Below are 21,860 nucleotides of genomic sequence, written 5' to 3' on the forward strand. Positions count from 1 at the left end.
TGTCTCCCTTTTACCAACTTTGCTAGGGAACAGACAACAGGTAAGTATTATGGGTAAGTATAACAGGTAGGTACTACATTTACACACACAGTCTCACTGGTGATGGGCAATACCTTTGCTTTATCACAGGCCCTAGGACAGTAGCTATGCTTGCTGCAAAGTCTGCTTAGAGCAGAGTTAGAGCAGAGTTAACCCTTTCACATACTCTCCCTCCCTAATAGCACCTCTCAACCCACTCACTGTCTACCATTCAAATTAGCTAATATAATTAGCTATGTTGTTGGAAATGTGAGGTTGTATAAATAGCCAGCTCATGAAAGCAGAAGTTTTCTGTAAGCTTGATATGGATACATAACCACAAAACCGATGTAATCATGGAGAGTAGAAGCAAAGATGTGTTGCTTTTGAGTGTTTTTTTTTAAATGTAGCCTAACCTACTTATAGAGGGGTGATGAATGTCTTTGGATGTTCACTAAATAGGCTATGTAACAGATTTTGTTCTGGAACTACTTTCACCCACTTGTGCTCATGGTGGAAGTTTTGAAATACCTTTGCTACAGTCGTTTCCTCGGCTTATCTAAACTTTGTCTGAGAAAAAATTAAACTGGCTAAAGCTTTGTCTGCTTTTTGTCCACTGTCTGTTTCTGTTAACTCGTAAAATGGACCAATATTTCTGAGAAACTGAACACATTTTAATAATCAGAGTGCAGTCCTGTGAAACTGCTCGCTCCTCATGAAATGTCCATTGCTCTCAATTCATGAAATCATGACGTGCAAAGGGACCTGGCATTTACAACAGATCACCTTTGCTCTCCTGCAGCACAAAGCACATCGTGGCTGCTGTGAAACTGTTAAAGGCTAGTGGCTGCTTTGTTCATACTGCACACTTGCAGAGATGTCTTTGGTGGCGTTGCACCACTGGTTGCTGAGGCATGGCAGTGGCTTGTTGTGCAGAATACATGAAACGGAATACTCATTTTGAATTTGTCTTTTGAATTCCAGTTGATTAAGTTAACAAAAAAGTATCAGCCTGCATTCAACCCTGCTGCTGTGTGCCCAGTATAAACCCATTGACACAGTGCTGGCAAGGGCTACAACTCTAGTTTGAAGCATCGGTCGAGGTCCAGCAGCCAGTGCAAAAGCCATTAAGCAGCCAAAATCAGCCCATTAATTGCAATCTATGAAGCTCCTGCATTAAGCTGTAGAAATTTCGTCTACATAAAATGTTTAATCTACTTTCAGAATTAATGTATGTTTGCACAATGTGTGTCACAAAACAAAAAAGATTAATTATATTTATGAAATAATTTTATTTACAAGTGTTCCACATGCTGTGCTTTTTTCTAACCATTTGCTAAGCATATGTAGTGACGACTTGTCTGTGTAATCTGAAAACACACATCTGAAGTCCAATGATTAAAAAATGCAAAACTCATTATCTGCGTGGGTGAATGTTCCATCTGGTGAGCTTTTTTCTATAGGACACAGACACTTTCTATGCATCTGTAGGCACTGTACATGACTGTGAAATCTGATAACTTGACACAAATGGGAAAACCATGGATTAAAAAATGTAAAATAGATTTTGTGAGTGTGTGGTGAGCAGGTCATCATGGCTGCAGAGAGGTTTGTTCATTTGTCTACCGTATTTGAGCTTTCTACACCAATTACTATCTGGTGTCAGCTGTAGCATTGTGCTTTTTTCAATTTATTTGTTATGTTGCTGCTATAAGAAGCAGCACTGAAGACATCGCAATTAGCTGGTAGACACTTTACCAGACCAAATTCTTAAAAGCCTTTTTTACCTGTGCAAAGCCCTCAAACATCAGGATAATAAAGCCTTTTAGGGCTACATGTTCAAAGCGTATATTAGGTTAGCTCCATTTCAACTGATTAATTTTGCAGGATTATTAGTCAGAGTTCTCCTCAGCTCACGACACACTGTCTCCTTAGTGAACAAACATTGAATGAGGCTGAGGTAGGAGAGAGAGAGGTCTTTTATTTTGCAGTCCTATTATTAACCCTCAGCCCACCGCTCTGTCTGGGCTGAGAATCAGCAGATAACTTCTGGGACAACTTGTTCTTCTCACTCTGTTGCTGACGCCAACTATTAGGTCAGCCACTGTTGTTAACAAGTTCAGCACCAGTGCAGCAAGACATTTTTGCACTATTTATATATCTAAGATGCGCCTTAGCACGTAAACGTATTTAATTAGACGTTTGGCCTGCTAGTTATATTAATGTCAGTTAGCTGAACTGAGCCAGCTAGCTATAGTTAGCTAAAATGCATGATCGTTTTCAGAACTGCCATGTGCCAGTTAATGTATTAGCTTTATAACTTTTTAACAACTTCAAAAATGTTTAACAAGCTATAGAATGTAGCTGTTAGCTATTTATTGCACATTTCCTAATTATCCTGTAAATAATGTTAAGTTAAACAAAGTAAAATAGCTTTTAAAATATAATGTCTCAAAACAAGTGATTAATAAACTCATACCGAGTTAAAGTAGACTCACTTTTCCAAAATGGTACAACCTGTGAAATCAGTAAGAATCCATCCTTGCGTGTTGTCACATGATGCCTCTCTCATCCACTCCCAACTACTGGCTGATTGTATTTACAATGTATGTTTTGTTTGCCCAGTAATGAGGTATGTAATCTAGTAAATATCACTGATTTTTCTGAACTGTAAAAAATAAGTGTCTGCTCACCTAATTACACTGAGAAAAACAGCTGCTCACAGGTGCTCAATTACCGTTTGACAGTGCAAATAATTGTGATTCCACTCTGTATTAATTAATATCAAAGAGCAGTATAATTTAGGGTAACTGTGTCTGGTCTAATATGATAAGACCCTGTGTAGAGCAGACTCGGCCCAATTGTTACATGTTAATGCAGATCATGCTGTTTTCATGGTAAGTCACGTTCAGTCGCTCTGGAGTGGCATTTCTCTGCCATGCATAAACCTCCAGTACATCAGGAACACAGATGAGGAACAAACCTCACCACTTTTTGAATGGATATTGATCCTGTAGTGGTCAATAGTCTGGTCCATTTTGTCAACACCCGCCATGTTCTTGGTATTGCAATTGACAGTAAGTGGCTGGTCAAGGTACTATCTTATTGCCTTGAGCTGAGCAGTATCACATAGCTCTTCTAGTTGGGCTGTTCAAATGTCAAAATTTATCATGATCTTCAATCCCAACCTTCTTGTCAATCTTTCCTACACATAGGTGACACTGCACAGCATATTATGTTAAGGCACCATGATTTGTAACCAAATCAGATGTATTTGGTCTTGATGAATTGCTTGGCAGAATGCACAGCATATCCAAAAGTATGCAGATACCTTTTCTATTTAGTGAATTAAACTAATTTAAGGTGCACTTATTGCTGACACAGGCATTCATTAGCAAAACCCAGCTTGTATAATCTTCATACAGAAGTATTGATAATTGAATTGAAAATTCTGCACATGAGGCTAAGGTTACCATACTCAATGCCATGAGGGTTTTTGGATGCTCCCTAGCATTGGTCTGTGGTGCATTGTGTCTGCTTTCTCCAGACTGATGGAGCACCATCAAATACCTCTGGGATGAGAGGGAGTGGTGTTGTGAACTAACCAGATCTAAACATCCAATATCAGTCCCTCACTAATGCTCCCAGTGCAATCAAATCCTCACAGCAATGTTCTGATATAAAGCCTTACAAGAAGAGCTGTTACTGCTGTAAAGGGGGGACAACACTCCTTTTAATACCTGTGATTTTAGAAGAAATGTTAAATAAACAGATGTCTACAAACATTTGGCCACATACTGTATCTCCCATGTAGTATGATATCATAGCCTCATCTGCAGAGAGGTGTTGTTGCTTTCCTCCACCAGGGCCTAACCTAATGTTTGTCTCTTATAGTGAGATTAGTGTTGTTGGCAAGCCAGAGATACTGTAGAGTCTTTTCAAGCCGCCTACTTGTGACCAACTGACAGACTGAGAAGCTGTTAATAGCCTCCCTCTCTACATCATCCATCTTAGTGACACTGTAGCCAGTGCTAAACATGTGTGATTCTCAAGGGTACACACAGTGCTCATGTTTTCTCTGAACGAAGCCCACAATTGGCTTTGATGGCAGAGGAATTGAACGACCTCATTGTTAGAAGAAGTTCAAACCTCAAATGTGGCTCCTAATCACTGCCATTGTTGTGTTTATAACTTTTTCACTGAAATAAACCCTAACCTGTTGGCTACCTGAAAACATCTTTCATCCACTTTCACCATCACCTTCATCCACTATCTTTTACTTTTTGCGCTCTGGTATGGTGATGAGCAAGTCTTCGTTCTCCTCTTCATCTTCAGATTTTTAGTGTTTCTCCAGAAACTGACATCTGTTACATGGTCCACTTGACAAGCTGACAAATGGTCTATAGTCTCGCTCATTTTAGTATTCACACTTTCCTCAGCACTGTCTTCACTGAATCACTTGGCATAACACAAATATGTAGCGATGTCTCTGATTGAATCATGTCAATCATTTCTAGAACATGGATTTTTTATTGTCATATGTCATGTTGAAGTTTCTCTGCCTTTTACTGTATGAGATACAGTCCATTCAAAAAATGTGAAAGTGTGCTTTTTTAGCACATCATAGTCACTATAGAGCATATGCACTATATTGCCAAATGTATTCACTCATCTGCCTTCACACGCACATGAACTTGAGGTGTTCCATTGGGTTGAGGTCAGGACTCTGTGCAGGCCAGTCAAGTTCTTCCACACAAAACTCACTGATCCATGTCTTTATGGATCTTGTTTTGTGCACTGGTGCGCAGTCATGTTGGAACAGGAAGGGGCCATCCCCACACTGTTCCCACAAAGTTGGAAGAATTAAATTTTCCAAAATCTCTTGGTCTGCTGAAGCATTAAGAGTTCCTATCACTGGAACTAAGGGGCCGAGTCCAACTCCTGAAAAGCAATCCCACAAAATAATCCCCCCTCCACCAAACTTTACACTTGGCACAATGCAGTCAGACAAGTACCATTCACCTGGCAACCATCAACCTCTGCACAACCCCAGCAACCAGCAACCTCTGCGCACTATGTGCCTCAGCATCTGGTGACCATACTCTGTCATTTTATGTGGCCTACCACTTCGTGGCTGATTTGCTGTCGTTCCCAATCGCTTCCACTTTGTTATAATACCACTGACAGTTAACTGTGGAATATTTAGTAGTGAGGAAATTTCACGACTGGGCTTGTTGCACAGGTGGCATCCTATCACTGTACCATGCTGGAATTCACCGAGCTCCTGAGAGCGACTCATTCTTTCACTAATGTTTGTAGAAGCAGTCTGCAGGCCTAGGTGTTTAGTTTTATACACCTGTGGCCACAGAAGTGATTGGAACACCTGAATTCAGTGATTTGGATGCTTTTGGCAATATAGTGTATGTAACTCTCCTTAAACACAAACCCTCCTACTGTACATTTAGCTTGTAATTCAAATAAATGAAGAGTAACTTGATATGTTGAGATTCTAATTGCATGTTTATATTAATTTATTGTGAGTTTTTTTTTATGTTTTAGTCATATCTTTCAATCTACAGTTAATTGTACAAAGGAGTTTACAATTGTGTGAAAATGTGGAAATGACATTTGTACTAGTAATTAATTACTTAATAACGAATTAATTCATCTTACAAGTAAAAAGTCTAAAATGGAAAGTAGTATTTCATAGCACCAATTTAATTTTTATTGTGTGGAAAGACAAATATCACATGTTAAACTTTCATGTAAGTAAAAATTTAATGCTTAAATTATATATTACATGCTAAAATATAATTCCTATAATTAAAAGGTGAATTTTAGGATTATATAATCACATTTTGTAATACATGCCATTTTTATATGGTTAAAAACAACATTTTCCCATTAAAACATTTATTTCTTCATTAAATGCTAAAAGCATCTCTTCCAAACAATTTTCTTGTCATTTTTCTGTCACTTTCCCCTAAAAACCTATAGCTCTTTCTGATAAATATTATCTAATATAATATATATATATATATATATATATATATATATGTTTTCATCATATCCATTCAGTCAGCCAAGCAGAGATTTTGTGTAGTGTAGTGCTGTTACCGCTGAGTTTTATGAATCTGGCCCTGTATGTTTAATGAAAGCTATTTGATTTGAAAGCTGGGACATCTAATATAATGAGGGTATGAGAGAGAGAGAGAGAGAGAGAGAGAGAGAGAGAGAGAGAGAGAGAGAGTACAAAAATTAGTCCACAGTAAGAGTTGGTACAATTTAATCAATCATGTGAATGGACTTCCATCCCCCTCCTCTGGTTTTTAAATATAATCTGAAAAAAGGCCAACTCTACTCTTACGTTTATTTCAGCTAATGCTTTGAACAAGTTCAAAACTTCACTGCCTTCACCTGATGGATTTTCAAATTCTGTGGGGCCAACTGAAACATTTGCTGAAGTACATTTAGCCCACTGGGTCTGAAAATACCTGCAGTCATAAATTAACAAGATATTCATAAGCAGGAACCTCAACCCATAGAGAACACAGCCCAGGAATTCAAAAACAGAAACTAGCCTGAAAGAGTCTCAACAAATGATATATTATCTTGTTTGTGACAGAAGATCTAACAAAACTTTATTCAAGTAGAATCAAAGAGCAAAATCCTTAGCCATGACCTGTCCGCAGTTTCCTCCACTAGAGCTCTCTGGATATTTTGAACAGAGAACACTTGCCTTAATGAAGGGAACAGTCCCTCAGGTACATAGAGATGAGCCCTCTATTTTGTGTCACAACTTTCTTTCAGCTTGCCAAAAAAGTGCAGATTTTATGCATACCTGACACAAAACCATCTTCTCAGCTAAAAATACTGTTTCCTGCATCTCCTTGAAGGAGAGCAGCTGCCCCTTGGTACTTTCATCCTTAGACAATTGGGGAAACACACAGCTCTAACAAAGAACACTGACTTAATCCACCAGCCAAAGCACAAGTCACAAAGGACATTACCAATAGGGGAATTGAAGCTTTCAGCAGTCTGCAGTCTCATAACTTTTAAAAAGGCATGCTGAAAAGGGCTCTTCGTAAAGATGCTGTAGATGAACCACTTTTTTGTTTCCTGAAGAATTTTTCCATGGATTTGTCTTTAAGAACTTTAATTTGTGATATACAAAAATGAGGAGCATTTGTAAAGGAAAGCTTTTATACCAACCAGTAGAGTGTAAATATTTGGCCATGTACTACAAATATCAGAACATTTAAATGAACATATAATATTATAAACATTATAACTGAACCTTACTATTTGTAATTTTCCATGCAGTTTAACTCCTGTAAACTTAATCTTGTGGGTCTTGTCTTAACACACGTATACAATATTGTGAATGCCAATACAGAAGTATTGCTAGCTCCAGTGTTGGGTTAGTTAATGTAAAATTACATCCTGGAAAACAAAAATGAAAAGATACTCATTACTTAACTTCTATGTTACTCTGTACCAAATTATCTCACTATTGTGGCAGATATTTTAAATAGTTTCAACCATATTTCTTAAAACAAGCAAATTTACCTGCTAACATATGAGAATTTCACTCCCCCATTCCTGTATCTTGTCTAGAGCCCCAGTCTCACCTTGAGATTCAAATGATTTTATGAATTTCAGCAGTTGATGTAACTCTTATTTAATTGTCTGCCAGATTTTTTCCAAAGTGGTACTAAGTTGCCAAGTTATCTGCTAACTAATTTGCATTTTTTTACCCAGCTACAGATTGGTGAGCATTGTTGGCTTTATTTTCACAATACAGAAATAACAGATTAAATAATGGATTTGGTGTGCTGTTAGCTAAAAACACATTCAACTGACAGATATTCACAACATATGACTGTTCCTGTTTGAAGCGGCAAATAACTGCCACTGGGGTGACCTAGTTCTGCTATGAGAAAGGTTTTCATTCATTCATTCATTCATTCATTCATTCATTCATTCATTCATTCATTCATTCAGTTTACTCCTGCATTATTTGTTCTTTCATTTGTTTGTTGTTTTCTGTTTCTCTCAAAATTGACATCTATAGGGTTTCATTGTCACAGTTATTGACATTATATGGGAATGTCCCTCCTATGCTGTTTGATTGACATACCTTGTTGACAGTGAAAGCGTGATTGTAAACAGAACTGCAAAAGTCAATATTAGCAGTGTTGGAAGTGATGAGGAAGAACAATCACGAACAGAGGGATTGCTATAATTTTTCTACCGTGGCACACATACCTGTTTGGCAGCCATAGTGCATGGTTATACATAAAAAATCAAATGGAAATTCACATTCACAACAAAAGTATGCACACTCACACTGGAAAATGCAAATATTTAATATAAACAAAAGAATGTATCCAAAGGAAAATTGAGAGATAAAATGGGTGTAAAGTTGTCAAAAAGTATATATGTAAGATAAAAAAGTATATGTAAGATAATTCTTAGCTTTTGCAGCATACGTTTTTGTTTTTTGTTAAAAAATGAACTTCAAGTCCCTTAGAAGTCAGTATTTCAGTTCCTTTTAAAAAGCAAAATAACGTCTGCTAACTAGCATGGGTGCAGTAACTATCTACAAAGAAAGCTACGGTTTCTAGATGATTCTTCTGATAAAATATGACTGTCTGATCATTTATCCTTGTAGTTATTGTGGCAATTCAGATTCAAATTGTTGACATACAGAGTAAAGATTTATTTAAACTGCAAGTATTGGTAACCATAGATAACAAGTAGGCTATATAGAATAAGGAGTAAAGACAAACAAATAGTAACCTTAAAATATGTGGTGGGGGTAACGTTCATCTCACATTTCGTCAGATCATCTCTGTAATGGTATTTCAAGCAAATGAGCTGAGGTAGTAAATTTGGGCCCAGAAAATAAGAATCTTCTCCAGGTTTGTGCTGCTGGTTTATGCTCATTAGAAAAGCGAGTCAACTGGGTCAAAATTCTGGTGAGAATTTTTACTTTTCGGACTTGAATTTTCCATCTCTGAAAATCAAGTCAGTGAGACTGAACCAGTAAATGTGTCAATTGATTGCTAACAAGAAGTAAAAAGTAAACATGATAGCCAGAAATGTGTCAAAGCTATTAAGGTGGTTGCACATAGCCTTTTTAAAATGCAGCTAATAAGACAGTAGTGTATGTCTTATAATAATACTGTTACATATGGGGTTCTTACAAGAAGCTTGAACGACTTCTGGTCCATAACTCAGCTTCACTTGACTTCACTCAGAAAGCAGTGTAGAGAAAGGGGAAAACAGTTATCAGGCTAGCTCACAGCTCTTACTGGTAGCTTGCTCTAATTCTCTCTAGCTTTGTTACAACCACAATTACCTTGGCAGAACCTAGTCCTGCCCTCCAAAATAAAAGTCCAATAAATGTTAGGAATAATAACCCAACACAACAATGAGGAAAATATCTCTATTAGAACTAAACAGTACTAGGCGTGCTCTGATACCACTATACTGTCTCACGTCTAGAACAAGATGTGAAAGAGCCCAGTCTTGCAGGAGTAACCTGGAAATTGTGTATGCATTCAGATGAGCTCAGCAGACAGAACTGCACTGCAATGTGTAGCCCCCAGCTGTTACGTAATGCTTATTTAAAATATTAATCAGGCAAAGCTCAGGCCACCTATCACACCCCACTGCTGAGAAGATAGATTTTCTTTAAGCTTGTCAACCAGAGCAGGTGAAAGACAGATGCGTGTGTGGCCTTGCTTACTGTGACTGTGTCAAGGAGCTCCAGTGGCATCCATGCATGTTTTTTTAATTCTCTTTGGTCCTTCAGAATCCACATTTGGTAACGCAGTGTGATAAACGAATACAGAATGATAGCTGCACTGGAAGAGAGAGCTTAAACCTCAGTGGGGGAACTGTCTGGAACTGAAGTGCACTCTGCCTCTATGCAAAATCATCTGTCTGCTCTCCCTAAACACTTCACTCCAGCTTCCTAAATGAATGTGGCGAGACATCAGCTCATTTACAGATTTACTGTTTAATCTATACCAAAGCCTGCTCAAACACCTCAGAAAAGATTTTTAGTCTAACAGTCTGGCAAGAATTTTTTTCAAGCAAAAGAGTTGAAGATTTAATACCAGCCTGTCGAGTCTCGTAATGTTGTAGGGATTGAATTTAGCAGAGCTTGAAGATTCACATCTTCCTTTAAAGGGCCTGTATCATGTAAAACTGATCCTCACTTTTATAATAAAAGACATTCAAATATTATTTAAACATTGTTAAAGTTTAAAAATGTACTATTCACAGCTGATACAGTCCACATATGGAAACTAAAAGGCAAAAACAGCCTATTTTCAATTTATTGCTTTTCTAATTCGTTTACATAAATCCATCTATTACAGTAGTTACCCTTGCCCACTCGCACTGAACTTGTAAGGAATGTTTCAGCCTGAACTGCTTTTTGAATGAGGCCCAATCAGGGTTGGATTACTAAGCCTGTGAAGCTAGTGCACAGAGGATCCTGACTGCCAAGTAACTTTGGGGGGGCCTAAAATGACAAACCCCATGTGGGCTCAAAAGTCTGGGACAATCCACAGCAAACATAGACATTAGATGAACATACACCTGTGCCTGGTGATGGTGAATCGTGTTATCTGCCCACAGTGACAGTAAAAACTAATTTACCACCAGCGTATTTCTTGCAAACCACAGCAAGACAGAAGTAGTGCCACACATAAACATAACTGAACTTTTAAATGTTGTTTTAATGATGTTCTAGAAATGCAGCTGTGCTGGTTAAACAATGTTCTGTCGTGTGGTGTGGATAAATACAGTATAATGTAGATTTTGGGACATCCTCACACCACAATGGCAGGTTTCAGATTGAAAAACATCTTGAAAAAACACTAATGTAAAAACGTTTGCTCTTGATTATCAGGTGAAACAGTTTATTTCAGCCTGGCAAAATGGCTTCAGAGAAGAAGGCAAAGGGCTAAGCTAAGCAGCCACAAACTCACAACAAATTTTCTTCATGTAAAAAAAAACTGCATTTCTCCTGCATATAAAAATGAATGTGTGGTATTATTTAATCTCACTTTTCAGGTCCTGTTTGTGTGTTTATTTATTTATTTGTTTGTTTGTTTGTTTATATAGCATGTGTTCATAATAAGGTTTAGGAGTCTCCAAAGATGCTTTTGCCCTGGGGCCTGGCAAGACCAGGATCCATTCCTGGGCGCGATAGAGTGCAGCCAATCAGCACAGAGGTCATTTATATAAATCAGTCTGAAAGGCATAAAGACAGATTGGATGTGTAGTGAATGGTCATGTAAAATGAATTCTGATACTTCTTGACACTTCTCTAGCCTACATAAAAGCCTACAAACATCATCTAAGGAAAAAAATAAAACAAGAAAAATGTGAAATATGGGCCCTTTATCACAGACTAGTTACCAGCCATGCCATTCACAACTTCAACTATTCTGAATGGACAGAAATCTGTTGACAAGAACAAGATTAGATTGCTGTCCATGACTAAAAGAATATGATTGATGAGGAAGAACAAGTGGCATTTATCACTGAATATAGGGGGAAATGCAGATTCTTGAAAAGCAGAGAAACAAGTGCACGGTTGACAAAGGGGAGAAAAAAAGGACACCACTTTAGTTGAAGAGGAGGAAAGAGGAAGGCTTATGAGAGGCTGATTGCGAGAGGTTGAAGAGGATAAAAGGTGTGAAGCGTAACTGCTGATGAAGTAGAGCGTGTGAATGTTAGGGACTAAGGGTTTAATCAGCGAACGATTTCAGGACTGATTGTTAGTGCACATTGGTGAATTTGTGTATAAGAAGGTGTGTCTAGACTGTGCGTGATCTAACCACAGCTAGAGAAGCAATGATGCAGACCACACTGCCTCTACCTCGGTAATGGCAGTGTGTTAGCTGCAAGCATTAAATGTGCTTATTGCAGCATTTGTGCCCGAGGCCTGTCATCACTGTCACATACACTCCCCAGCACCCCCCCCCCCGAGCCTGTGGTCTGTCTTTAATCACACCTCCCTCACTGATGAATGGCACTGCATAGCTGTTTATTTGGTTTATTTATTTATTTATTTTTTTGTTTGTTTATTTTTGTGTGGCAAATATCCATTAAACAATGAGTAGCTGTTTCAGTGCCAACTGACTTGCAATTAAGGATCAATCTTACTGACTCCAGACCTGCAGAGGATGACAGCCACAGCTAGCCATAGCTGTCTACATTATTCATATGCAGCAGGTGCAAATCTAATCCTGAATGCAAACAAATTTCAGCCTCATTATTGCGCAGATCCCACTGAAAACATGAGAGGCATCTTTGATGTTTTAAAATGATTCAAAATTCATGGGGCTCAACAAATGAACACCAGCTTATGGATCACTGGGCCATTTTCTGGACACAGATTAAGCCGTTAAAACATGAGCATTTGCAACTGATAGTCCTTTATGACAGGACTAGACTGACAATATGTCTAGACATACAAATTCTAGGCTCAGCCTTACTTAGGAAAAGTTTTTATGATGATGATGATCATGATGATGATGATGATGTTGACAATGTCCCAGCCTTCTCTACCAATGCCCAAACAAAATTCAGAGACTGCTTCAGATTGTGAGTGTCCTACAAGCAGCTGTCCAATAACAACAAACCTAATTTGTATACAGCATTTAATACACATACTGCAGCTCAAGGTGCGTTACAGAATTGAACAATGTACAAATAAAACACACAAAAACAAGAATCAAGTCAAATGACAAAATTAAGAAACATAAAACAATAAAATATGCAAAAATAATTAAAAGTAAAAAGTAAAATAAATTAAAAGTAAGTTAAGCAAGACAAAGACATAAATAGTAATAAGATGTTAAAATGACTTCAAAACATGAATTTATAATATATTTGTAAAAAATGTCTTTAGCTGCATCTTAAAATTTTGTACTAATGTAATTTCACACACAACGAATGTGCATCATCTCTTTTTTTTCAAGGTTGGTACATTAAAATGGAATATCACTAGTTTTGCAGAATTAAATTGTTGTAAACAAGGTCATTCAGAGTGGTTTGATGTGAAATGCTCTGTTAGAGACACTTACAGAGTCATGACAGTGGTGATGATAGGAGCCAGACATCTGAAGCTTTCAACACCTTTTAAAAGCTCACTCACAGGTAGCTATTAAGCTGAAATGGTTACAAATACCTGATAAATTGTTTAAAGAGATAAGATTTTGGCCTAAAACCTTTTTTTTTTAATCAGAGAGGTACATGCAGGCCATTTTAAGGCATCCATCCATCAATCCATCCATCCATTATCTTCCGCTTGTCCAGGGTTCGGGTCGCGGGGGCAGCATCCTAATCAATGAAGCCCAGACCTCCCTTTCCCCAGCCACTTCCACCAGCTCTCCAAGGGGGATTCCGAGGCGCTCCCAGGCCAGCTGGGCGATATAGTCGCGCCAGCATGTCCTGGGTCTTCCCCGGGGTCTCCTCCCAGGTGGACTTGCCTGTGACACCTCCCGAGGGAGGCGTCCAGGAGGCATCCTAACCAGATGCCCGAACCACCTCAGCTGGCTCCTCTCGACGTGAAGAAGCAGCGGCTCTACTCCGAGTCCCTCCCGGATGACTGAACTTCTCACCCTATCTCTAAGGGAGAGTCCAGACACCCTGCGGAGGAAACTCATTTCGGCCGCTTGTATTCGCGATCTTATTCTTTCGGTCATTACCCAAAGCTCATGACCATAGGTGAGGGTGGGAACGTAGATCGACCGGTAAATCGAGAGCTTTGCCTTATGGCTCAGCTCTTTCTTTACCACAACAGACCGGTAAAGAGCCCGCATCACTGCTGACCCAGCACCAATCCGCCTGTCAATCTCCCGCTCCCTTGTACCATCACTCGTGAACAAGACCCCGAGATACTTGAACTCCTCCACTTGAGGCAAGAGCCTATCCCCGACCCAGAGAGGGCTCTCCACCCTTTTCCGCCTGAGAACCATGGTCTCGGATTTAGAGGTACTGATTCTCATCCCAGCCGCTTCACACTCGGCTGCAAACCGATCCAGCGAAAGCTGAAGTTCGCGGCCTGATGTCCCCAATAGGACCACATCATCTGCAAACAGCAGTGATGTGACCCTGAGGTCACCAAACCGGACACCCTCCATCCCTTGACTTCGCCTAGAAATTCTATCCATAAAAATTATGAATAGAATCGGTGACAAAGGGCAGCCCTGACGGAGCATTTTAAGGCATAAGAACCCAAATAACATTTTACTATGATCAACATTACATATAAAATCTGAGGTACATAGGTTCACTGGTTATTTTTTAATAGTAAATTAAATTTGCATTGTAGACATCACATCCCCAGTTTTTATCACAACCACTGGAAAACAAGTCAGAGCTGGCAAGTTTCTCTGCAATACAAGTTCACATCAAATCATTCTAAATGAATTTGTTCCTGAATTATGTAGTAATTTTGGTATATTGGCGGAATTATTCTTTAAGCAGGCCTGCTATTTTGTTGAAAAACATATTGTCTTACACATGTGTTCCTGTCTTCAAACAAATCAGTTAGCTAGTGTAGGTATACACAGCAAAAACCCCAATGGAATAAAAAGGCCTCAGTGGAATTAACACTTACAGGGTTCATTAGTGTCCAGCTGTGAGCTCTGTATTCAACATACTCAGCACTGAAGATGTTGCTGCATATTTCTGGGCCTATACACCCTGATGGTTAATGTCATTGATTTGTATGATGGTTAACATAATAGCTTTGTATGTAAGACCAAACCACAGCAGAAATTATGCATCATTTTCCTCTCATTACGAGAATTACATTAATTCAGGAGTTGTAATTCTAGAGGCTAAGCCTAGTAATCAACTCAGTCACCATCAATCATGCATACCTTGAGTAAGAGCATGCTTGTAAATCATCGAAAAAAGTGAACATTTCCATTAATATGTTAATACAAATCATAAGAAAACCATCATCTATTCATGGCATTTAGATTTTTACAATTGGAAGTCCTTTTTAAAAGTATTTTTCATACTAGTATACTGTCACTGTATCAGAGTCATCATTCACACATTCCATTTATCAACTCAGTCATTTGCATATTCATATTTTCCCTGAAGCATTCATTAAAATGTGCTGTTTAACATTCATCACATTGACATAGTAGCTGTCATAACAGCTACATAACAAAATACGCATGCAGTACGTTTGAAAAGTACTGAATGTTTGAAAATGAAGAAGTATAATTCTAATTCAGAACCACTGAGTAATGAAGTCTGTTCTCAACTGTGCTTTACAAAACGGGAAAAAAAAGATAATGTAGATGAATGAACAAAGAGTGTCATAATCAAAAGAGTGAGGTTTTGTGTGCCTATACAGGGGTGTAGGCAGTCTACTAGAAGGAAGGGGGTGTTCTAAAAAAATGGACATTTTAATTACAGGGCCAGGATATTGGTGAGCCATTGACCTAATTCTGCTGCTACAATATTAACCATACACTCTCAGAAAAAAGGTACTAAATGATCACTGGGCCATTATTCATATTGCCACTGGGGTGGTACTCCCAATTATACAGCTCTGTACCATTAGCCAGGGAACATAACTGTACCATAATCCATTGAAAGTATATTTTCTAAGTTGTACTAATTCCACACACCCCATCTCATCTCCGGGCTTTTTATTTTATTGTTCTGTTTTAAAACATTAGGTTAGGAAAAGGTACAAATATGTACTTTTTACCTGGGGAAAACACAATTGGACCTTAAAAGTGCTGCTTTACCTTTGAGGGAACATTTACGTTGTTTGCACTTTGATGAACAAAAAATGTACCTGCACAGAACCTTTATTTTTAATAGTGTAGCACTTAGGTAGGCCTGCTATTTTCCCAATCCTTATCCAGCAAATTTGCCATCTGCTATATCTGCCACATAGTTTAAATTGTCTTGAATTACACTGGATTACATTGGAAGGCTCCTACATCTGGCATTTTTCTATTTCAAAAGGCTAATTCAAATGTGTACTTACAAATGCACTTCCCATGGGAGTGTACATTATATAAGACATAATATAACACACAACTCAAATTTGAACACAAAACATGTTTTTGTTTCCTGTCTATAATGGCTGGAAATTTTTAATATGAAGAACTTTTGACATTTCATTTACATTGTCCTAATGATTTGGCTCTGATGTATTAAAAACAGATCAAACTGCCCAGTTGCACTGCACTGAAAAAGTCTGAAATATGCTGCCATACCTATGCAAACTGCTGCTGCTGAGAACTACATTCACTTTTGCTGTTTTGACAATATTAGTTATGTTGTTTCATTTATAATGTTTAAAACAAAACTGAATGGTGACCATGCACTTATCGTACAACATGGTTTAAATATTAATTAAGATGATTTGGGTCTTTATTTGAAGTAGGTCCACTGACCCACCCAACCTTCCTTTTGCTAAGCCCTTGCCAAACAATATCCTATCAGTTGCCAGGACGGCTCACACACAGAGAACTGAGCATAGCACTTACCTTAAACAAACGGAGGATGTTAGCCACCATGATAGACACAGAGCTGGAGGAAGCACCAATGACGCCTACAACTCTCTCAGGCTTGGTGATCATTGGTGTTCCACCATCTGGACATTTGACATCTGTCCCATCCTTCTCTATCAGTGCCTGGACAAAAGTGAGAGACTGCTCCAGAGCGTGAGTGTCCCGTGAGCAGGTGTCCAGAATGCGAGCCCCCAGTGTTATGTTGGGGAGCAGTTCATGGTCATTGTTGATGCGGTCCAGAGCGAAGAGCATGGCCTCCAGACGATGAATTCCCTTCTCTTTCTTCAGCTCCCCACAGGGCTTTCCTCCATGGCCTCGTGCATGGACTGGAAATAGTCCTCCCAGGGTAATGTCTCCATCAATGCGTATTGAGTTTAGATGCACATGGCCTGGTCCTTTGGGTCTTGCTGCCAGTGTGGCCAGAAAAACAGTGAGAAGAACTAGCAGGGAACATGAACCATAGCACGTGGTCCATCTTAACCAGGGTGGAGACATGGCAACAGTTTGGATCTTATCCACGTCTCTGTGTTTCTTAATCAGAATAGTTTGATTGGGTTAAGTAGATGATCGGCAGTGACAGCTTTCAGGAGTGCACAGTCATCTTAGGGTTTATTGTTTTATCAGTCTGCCAAAATGAAGGGACCTAGACATTTGGCTTTTGTGTATCAGTCCATTGTCTGTCTAGTCCATGAATATTCTTCTCAGGGTGATTCAGTCAAGTTAATCAAATGTATTTCCCTCCCTCAGGTTTTTCAATCTCTCCCTCTCTGAGGGGTAGGCTGGAGGTCAGTCCGTAAGGCCACAGTACTTTGCCCACCTTGGTGATTTCCTGGAAAACAGAATAATGAAAAGGAATGAGTCATAAAGGGAGTGAAGAAACGAAGACAGGTCTGGATTGGCAGGAGTTGCATTTTATATTTTTATATATATATATATATTGTTGTTTATATTCTTTTCACAGAATTCTCACTGAGAAGTGCTCTCTCTCTCTCTCTCTCTCTCTCTCTCTCCCTCTCTCTCTCTCTCTCTCTCTCTCTCTCTCTCTCTCTCCCTCTCTCGCTCTCTCTCTCTCTCTCTCTCTCCCTCTCTCTCTCTCTCTCTCTCTCTCTCCCTCTCTCTCTCTCCCTCTCTCTCTCTCAAATGCACAAACATAGTCAACCCTTCTCTCTCTGTCTGTCTTCCATTTAAAAGGTTGCTATGGGCTCCCAAGGTCAAAAGGATTGAATGTTAGTTACTGAATTTACATTCCCACAATTCTGAAATAAAAAAGGCTACATTCGGATCAGCCTCCTGTTAACCAGAGTTTGTTTTTTAATATCTTGTGTTAAGTTGTTGTTGGTGTTTATTACTATTATTCTTTATCTTTTTATACTTATTCTTTATCTTTTTATACAATTATTATTTTTCTATCTTAAGTGGCTGTATCTGATGAATTGGGTAGATGGAAATTATTCCTTATGCTGCATCCTGCCATGGAACTCATGTGTCAGAAGAAACACACTGGCCTTTCACTCCTGAAAGCTCTCACACATATGCTGCACCTCACAATGTAACTTTACTCCAAGTGATGTTTGAATGAGCATGTAACAAAATTTGAAATTCCATATAAATTCCATATATATATATATATATTCCATCCTTTATATGGAGTAGATGGGGCTTCTACTTTGAGGAATTTTCAGTGATCACACAGAAATATGTTTAAATTATAGTTGGACTCAATTTAGGAGGAGAAATAATGGAAAAGTGAACATCAAGCTCATTCATGTGACAACACATTGACAACATCTTAGCTTGATTTATTTCATTTGGACACAACAGCAGCATCTACACCTGCGTTGCTGTTGTGTCAGGAACTGCCATTTATCACCCATTTTAGCTTCAAAGCAATGCTCACACCTTTGCTCTAAGCTGCACCTTTGCTCTAAGCTCCAAATATGTTTTCACGCAGATAGTAAATTGATAACTGCAAAGATTTTGCCAATAATATATATATTTTTAAATTACAGTTTTTTTCATGCGCTTCCGAAAATATTAACACTTCAAGTCTTCATGAGTCAGTCAATAATCAGATTTCTTTTTTAAATGCCTCTAGGTCCATTGTAACCCACCAAAATGAATGAATGATTTTTTTTTGTTTTATTAATAATTAAAACCCCACATAAAACACCAAACAGAGATGTGATGTAAAATTAAGGTACTTACTGGAAAATTACTATGAAATATTTTTATGTTGCTGTAAAAATATGTATATTTTCTTCTGTCATTTAAACACAGCAGCTGTAATTTACATTGTGTTAAACTTTCATGATGATTGGACCAATAGAAACGCTCCAAAATTAATTGGAATAAAATCTTTTTTTTCTTTTTTTTGTTTTGTAATTATTTTGGTGGATGTGCCTCTTTTTAACAGTGATAATTTCTAATATTTACTGCCAAGTATTTGCATTTACAGCTTTTTAGCAGACACTTTTATCCAGAGTGATTTACAAAAGTGCTTTGTTGTCTATTCAGAAAATGTGTCATTAAGCTAGTATAAATAGGCTGGAATCTAAAGATATCCTTGAGTTTAGACCCAGACAGAGACAGTATTCAGTGCTGATACTTAGATATCTATTCCTAGATATGTAAGGATGCACAGTGCACAGAGATTTCAAGACATTTAATAATTATAATTACAAGCTATTTTAATAAGTGTTTGTGGCTTTTGAAGACACCCCGGGTGAGTTTAACAGGAGTCTTGATGCTTGTTTTCCACAAGTCTTTAGGGATGGAAGGTCAAGCTGAGCTGTACTAATGGCTTGTGGTAAAGAGGTAAAGTTCAGGTTTTGGCCATTGCCTTCAGGCCCATTCTTTGCTTTGTAGGCAAGCATCAGGATTGAAATCTAATGTGGACAGCTGCAGGAAACCAACGAAGGGAACGCAGAAGAGCGACATGGATGAACTTAAATCGGTCATATTTCAAGCTTATTTATTCCTTCCGAGGCAAATCTGCTCCAGCTATTTCTGCACAGTTGAAAAAAAGAAAGATATCAGATTAATGGCAAACATGCACTGAATAACCCGATTATTACTAAAATCCACACAGCCTTATTGGATTTCTTAAAATTTGATAACAGGTTTAATCCGGTATCATAGTGGCCTGTAATCCCTGTACTGAGCCAAGTTGATCATCTCTCATTTGATCTTTTTTGTCTCTTTTTCTCCTTTCTCTCCCTCCTCCTTTACTAATAAAATGCACGTGAGATGTCTCCTCAAGCACACTATACTTCAAAGACTCACAACAGGGTTTCTGAAGGGACTATGAAATGGTTTTTCAGCACTGTGCTTTGATAACAGAGCCTAGAAGAAAATCCTTCCCATGAGAAAAAAGGCCTGGTCCATATGTTCCACGCTCTCTTTTGCACTGTTTGTTTCAGCTGATTTATTTGAAAGTGTATCGGTAGCGTGACTGCTTTTTATTGTAGGGAAATGTAGCAACTATTTGCATGCAGCATTTTCAGAGAGAGGGTTATTTAACTAACATCGACTGTGATCTCATTGAGTAATGTCGGGGGAGTGTCAAGCACCTGCTGCTAAAGATCACTCATTATCCAAATGCTCAGGGAATCCTCCCTTTCGCTTACAGCAAGCACTCCACCCCACACCTCATGTGCTATAGTCAAGCTGTTGGCTGTGGAAGTTTGCTAATTAATACCATGAGATTTAATGCCTGAAACAGAATAAGTGTAAGAAAGACTGTATACCACTTAATATAACTGCTGGAGTAATCCATCAGAGCAGAGTCTCTGTCACTCGTAACTCTGAAAAGCTTACTTAGCTTGCAAATGCCCAACTGCATATGCCATTTTTACTCTCCTTAAATTATATTCCACCACTCTAGAAAGAAGAAAAGGTTTTAAACATACCACCCTGCACATATAGCTTCCAAAGGGGCTTGAGCCGATGTCCTGCTGCCTTCAGACTGAGTCTTGGTCAGCATGTATAGTAAGGTCCCACTTCTTATTTTCACCCCTGCCCCTTGTTTTTGAGTGTCACCTTGAACTGAGTTACAAGGGGTAGTGGTTGAAATATTCCCCTATGGAATTGGGACAACTCTCAAATAAAAAATATATTACTTCATTAACAGGCTAGTATTGGTGCTCTGTAGGCAATCCTGCCAGTCTGTAGTGATAGCAGAGGAGGGTAAAGTTCAGCAACCTCGCTGCTGGTCTTTATTTACATTTAGCGAATCATATGCCTTCAAAGAGGGGGTGTAGGACAATTATATATTATTGCCCACCACTAATTCTTTGGTGATATGAAGCTAAGGCCGTTTGTTAGCATCTTCTTAGAAAATTCCTGTTCCACCTTAAATGGTGCAGTTGTTATGATGCCTGAGGCATCAGAATGTAAATAAACATGTTTGTTTATTTTTGGCTCATTTTGGTTTTGACCTTTGTCTGTTTTTTGACCTTGATTGTGGATTTCAGACAAACTAGTAAAGCCCATTCTACCTGCAGGCGGCTAACTAAGTCTGTTTCGTTACAGTGAGTTAAAACATAATTGATTTGAAGTTGTTGTATAGTGTAGTGGATAACTCACACACACTGATAATTGGAGTTCAGGTGTTAGCTGAAGTGACTACACTCTGCCATTAAATTAAATTACATTAAAATATATTTAATTCACGCTGATTATGCTCAGTGTGAGCATTTCCCCACTGAGTCCCTGTCCTCCAAATGTCTGAGCACAAAATTTGTAAAAGTATTCAAAGGTTTACGCACCCCTCCTCAGTAAATGCCTTGTTGATTGTCCGAGTGAAAGTAAATTAATCTATCTTCGACAGAGAATAAAAGAGAAATGAAACATAAAATGTGACCTGTGCAAAAGTTAAAGCATATATTAGATTTTAGATTTTTTTCTAATTTGTTCGACTCAGCAAATATATCAAATGTGCACTTAAATTTGCAGTAAAAATATAATATTTACATGTGTGCTCTGTATGGAATGTACTGATTTATTTCAAAGGTGTTCAAACTTTTTCACACAACTGTATATTACTTCATGTAAAGATGAACACATGGTGCATTTTTTATGTCTCTTCTAAACACAAACATCATTTCTAATAACTTTAAATTTGAACATTTTCAAGGAATGCAAAGCCACTATAAGCATTAGGGAACATTATACCACCATCAATAAAATCAGCCAATGGCTTGCACACTGTAGAATAAAATTAGAAATCAATCTCAAAACTGTAGAAATAATACAGGAATAACCCAT

The 21,860-nt window shown here is 38.3% G+C and overlaps 1 protein-coding gene across 1 annotated transcript in view; it reads right to left on the reverse strand.

Moving 5' to 3' along the window:
- The window catches only part of LOC108436286 (metabotropic glutamate receptor 4), a 214,149-nt gene that overhangs the window by 135,478 nt on the left and 56,811 nt on the right, over positions 1–21,860 (reverse strand). Inside the window, exon 2 of the mRNA XM_037535159.1 lies at positions 16,572–17,424. Coding sequence (XP_037391056.1) covers positions 16,572–17,090 — 519 coding nt within the window. The 5' untranslated portion in view covers positions 17,091–17,424. The remainder of the gene's footprint in view (positions 1–16,571; positions 17,425–21,860) is intronic.

This window comes from Pygocentrus nattereri, chromosome 26, assembly GCF_015220715.1.
Source record: "Pygocentrus nattereri isolate fPygNat1 chromosome 26, fPygNat1.pri, whole genome shotgun sequence".
NCBI lineage: Eukaryota > Metazoa > Chordata > Actinopteri > Characiformes > Serrasalmidae > Pygocentrus > Pygocentrus nattereri.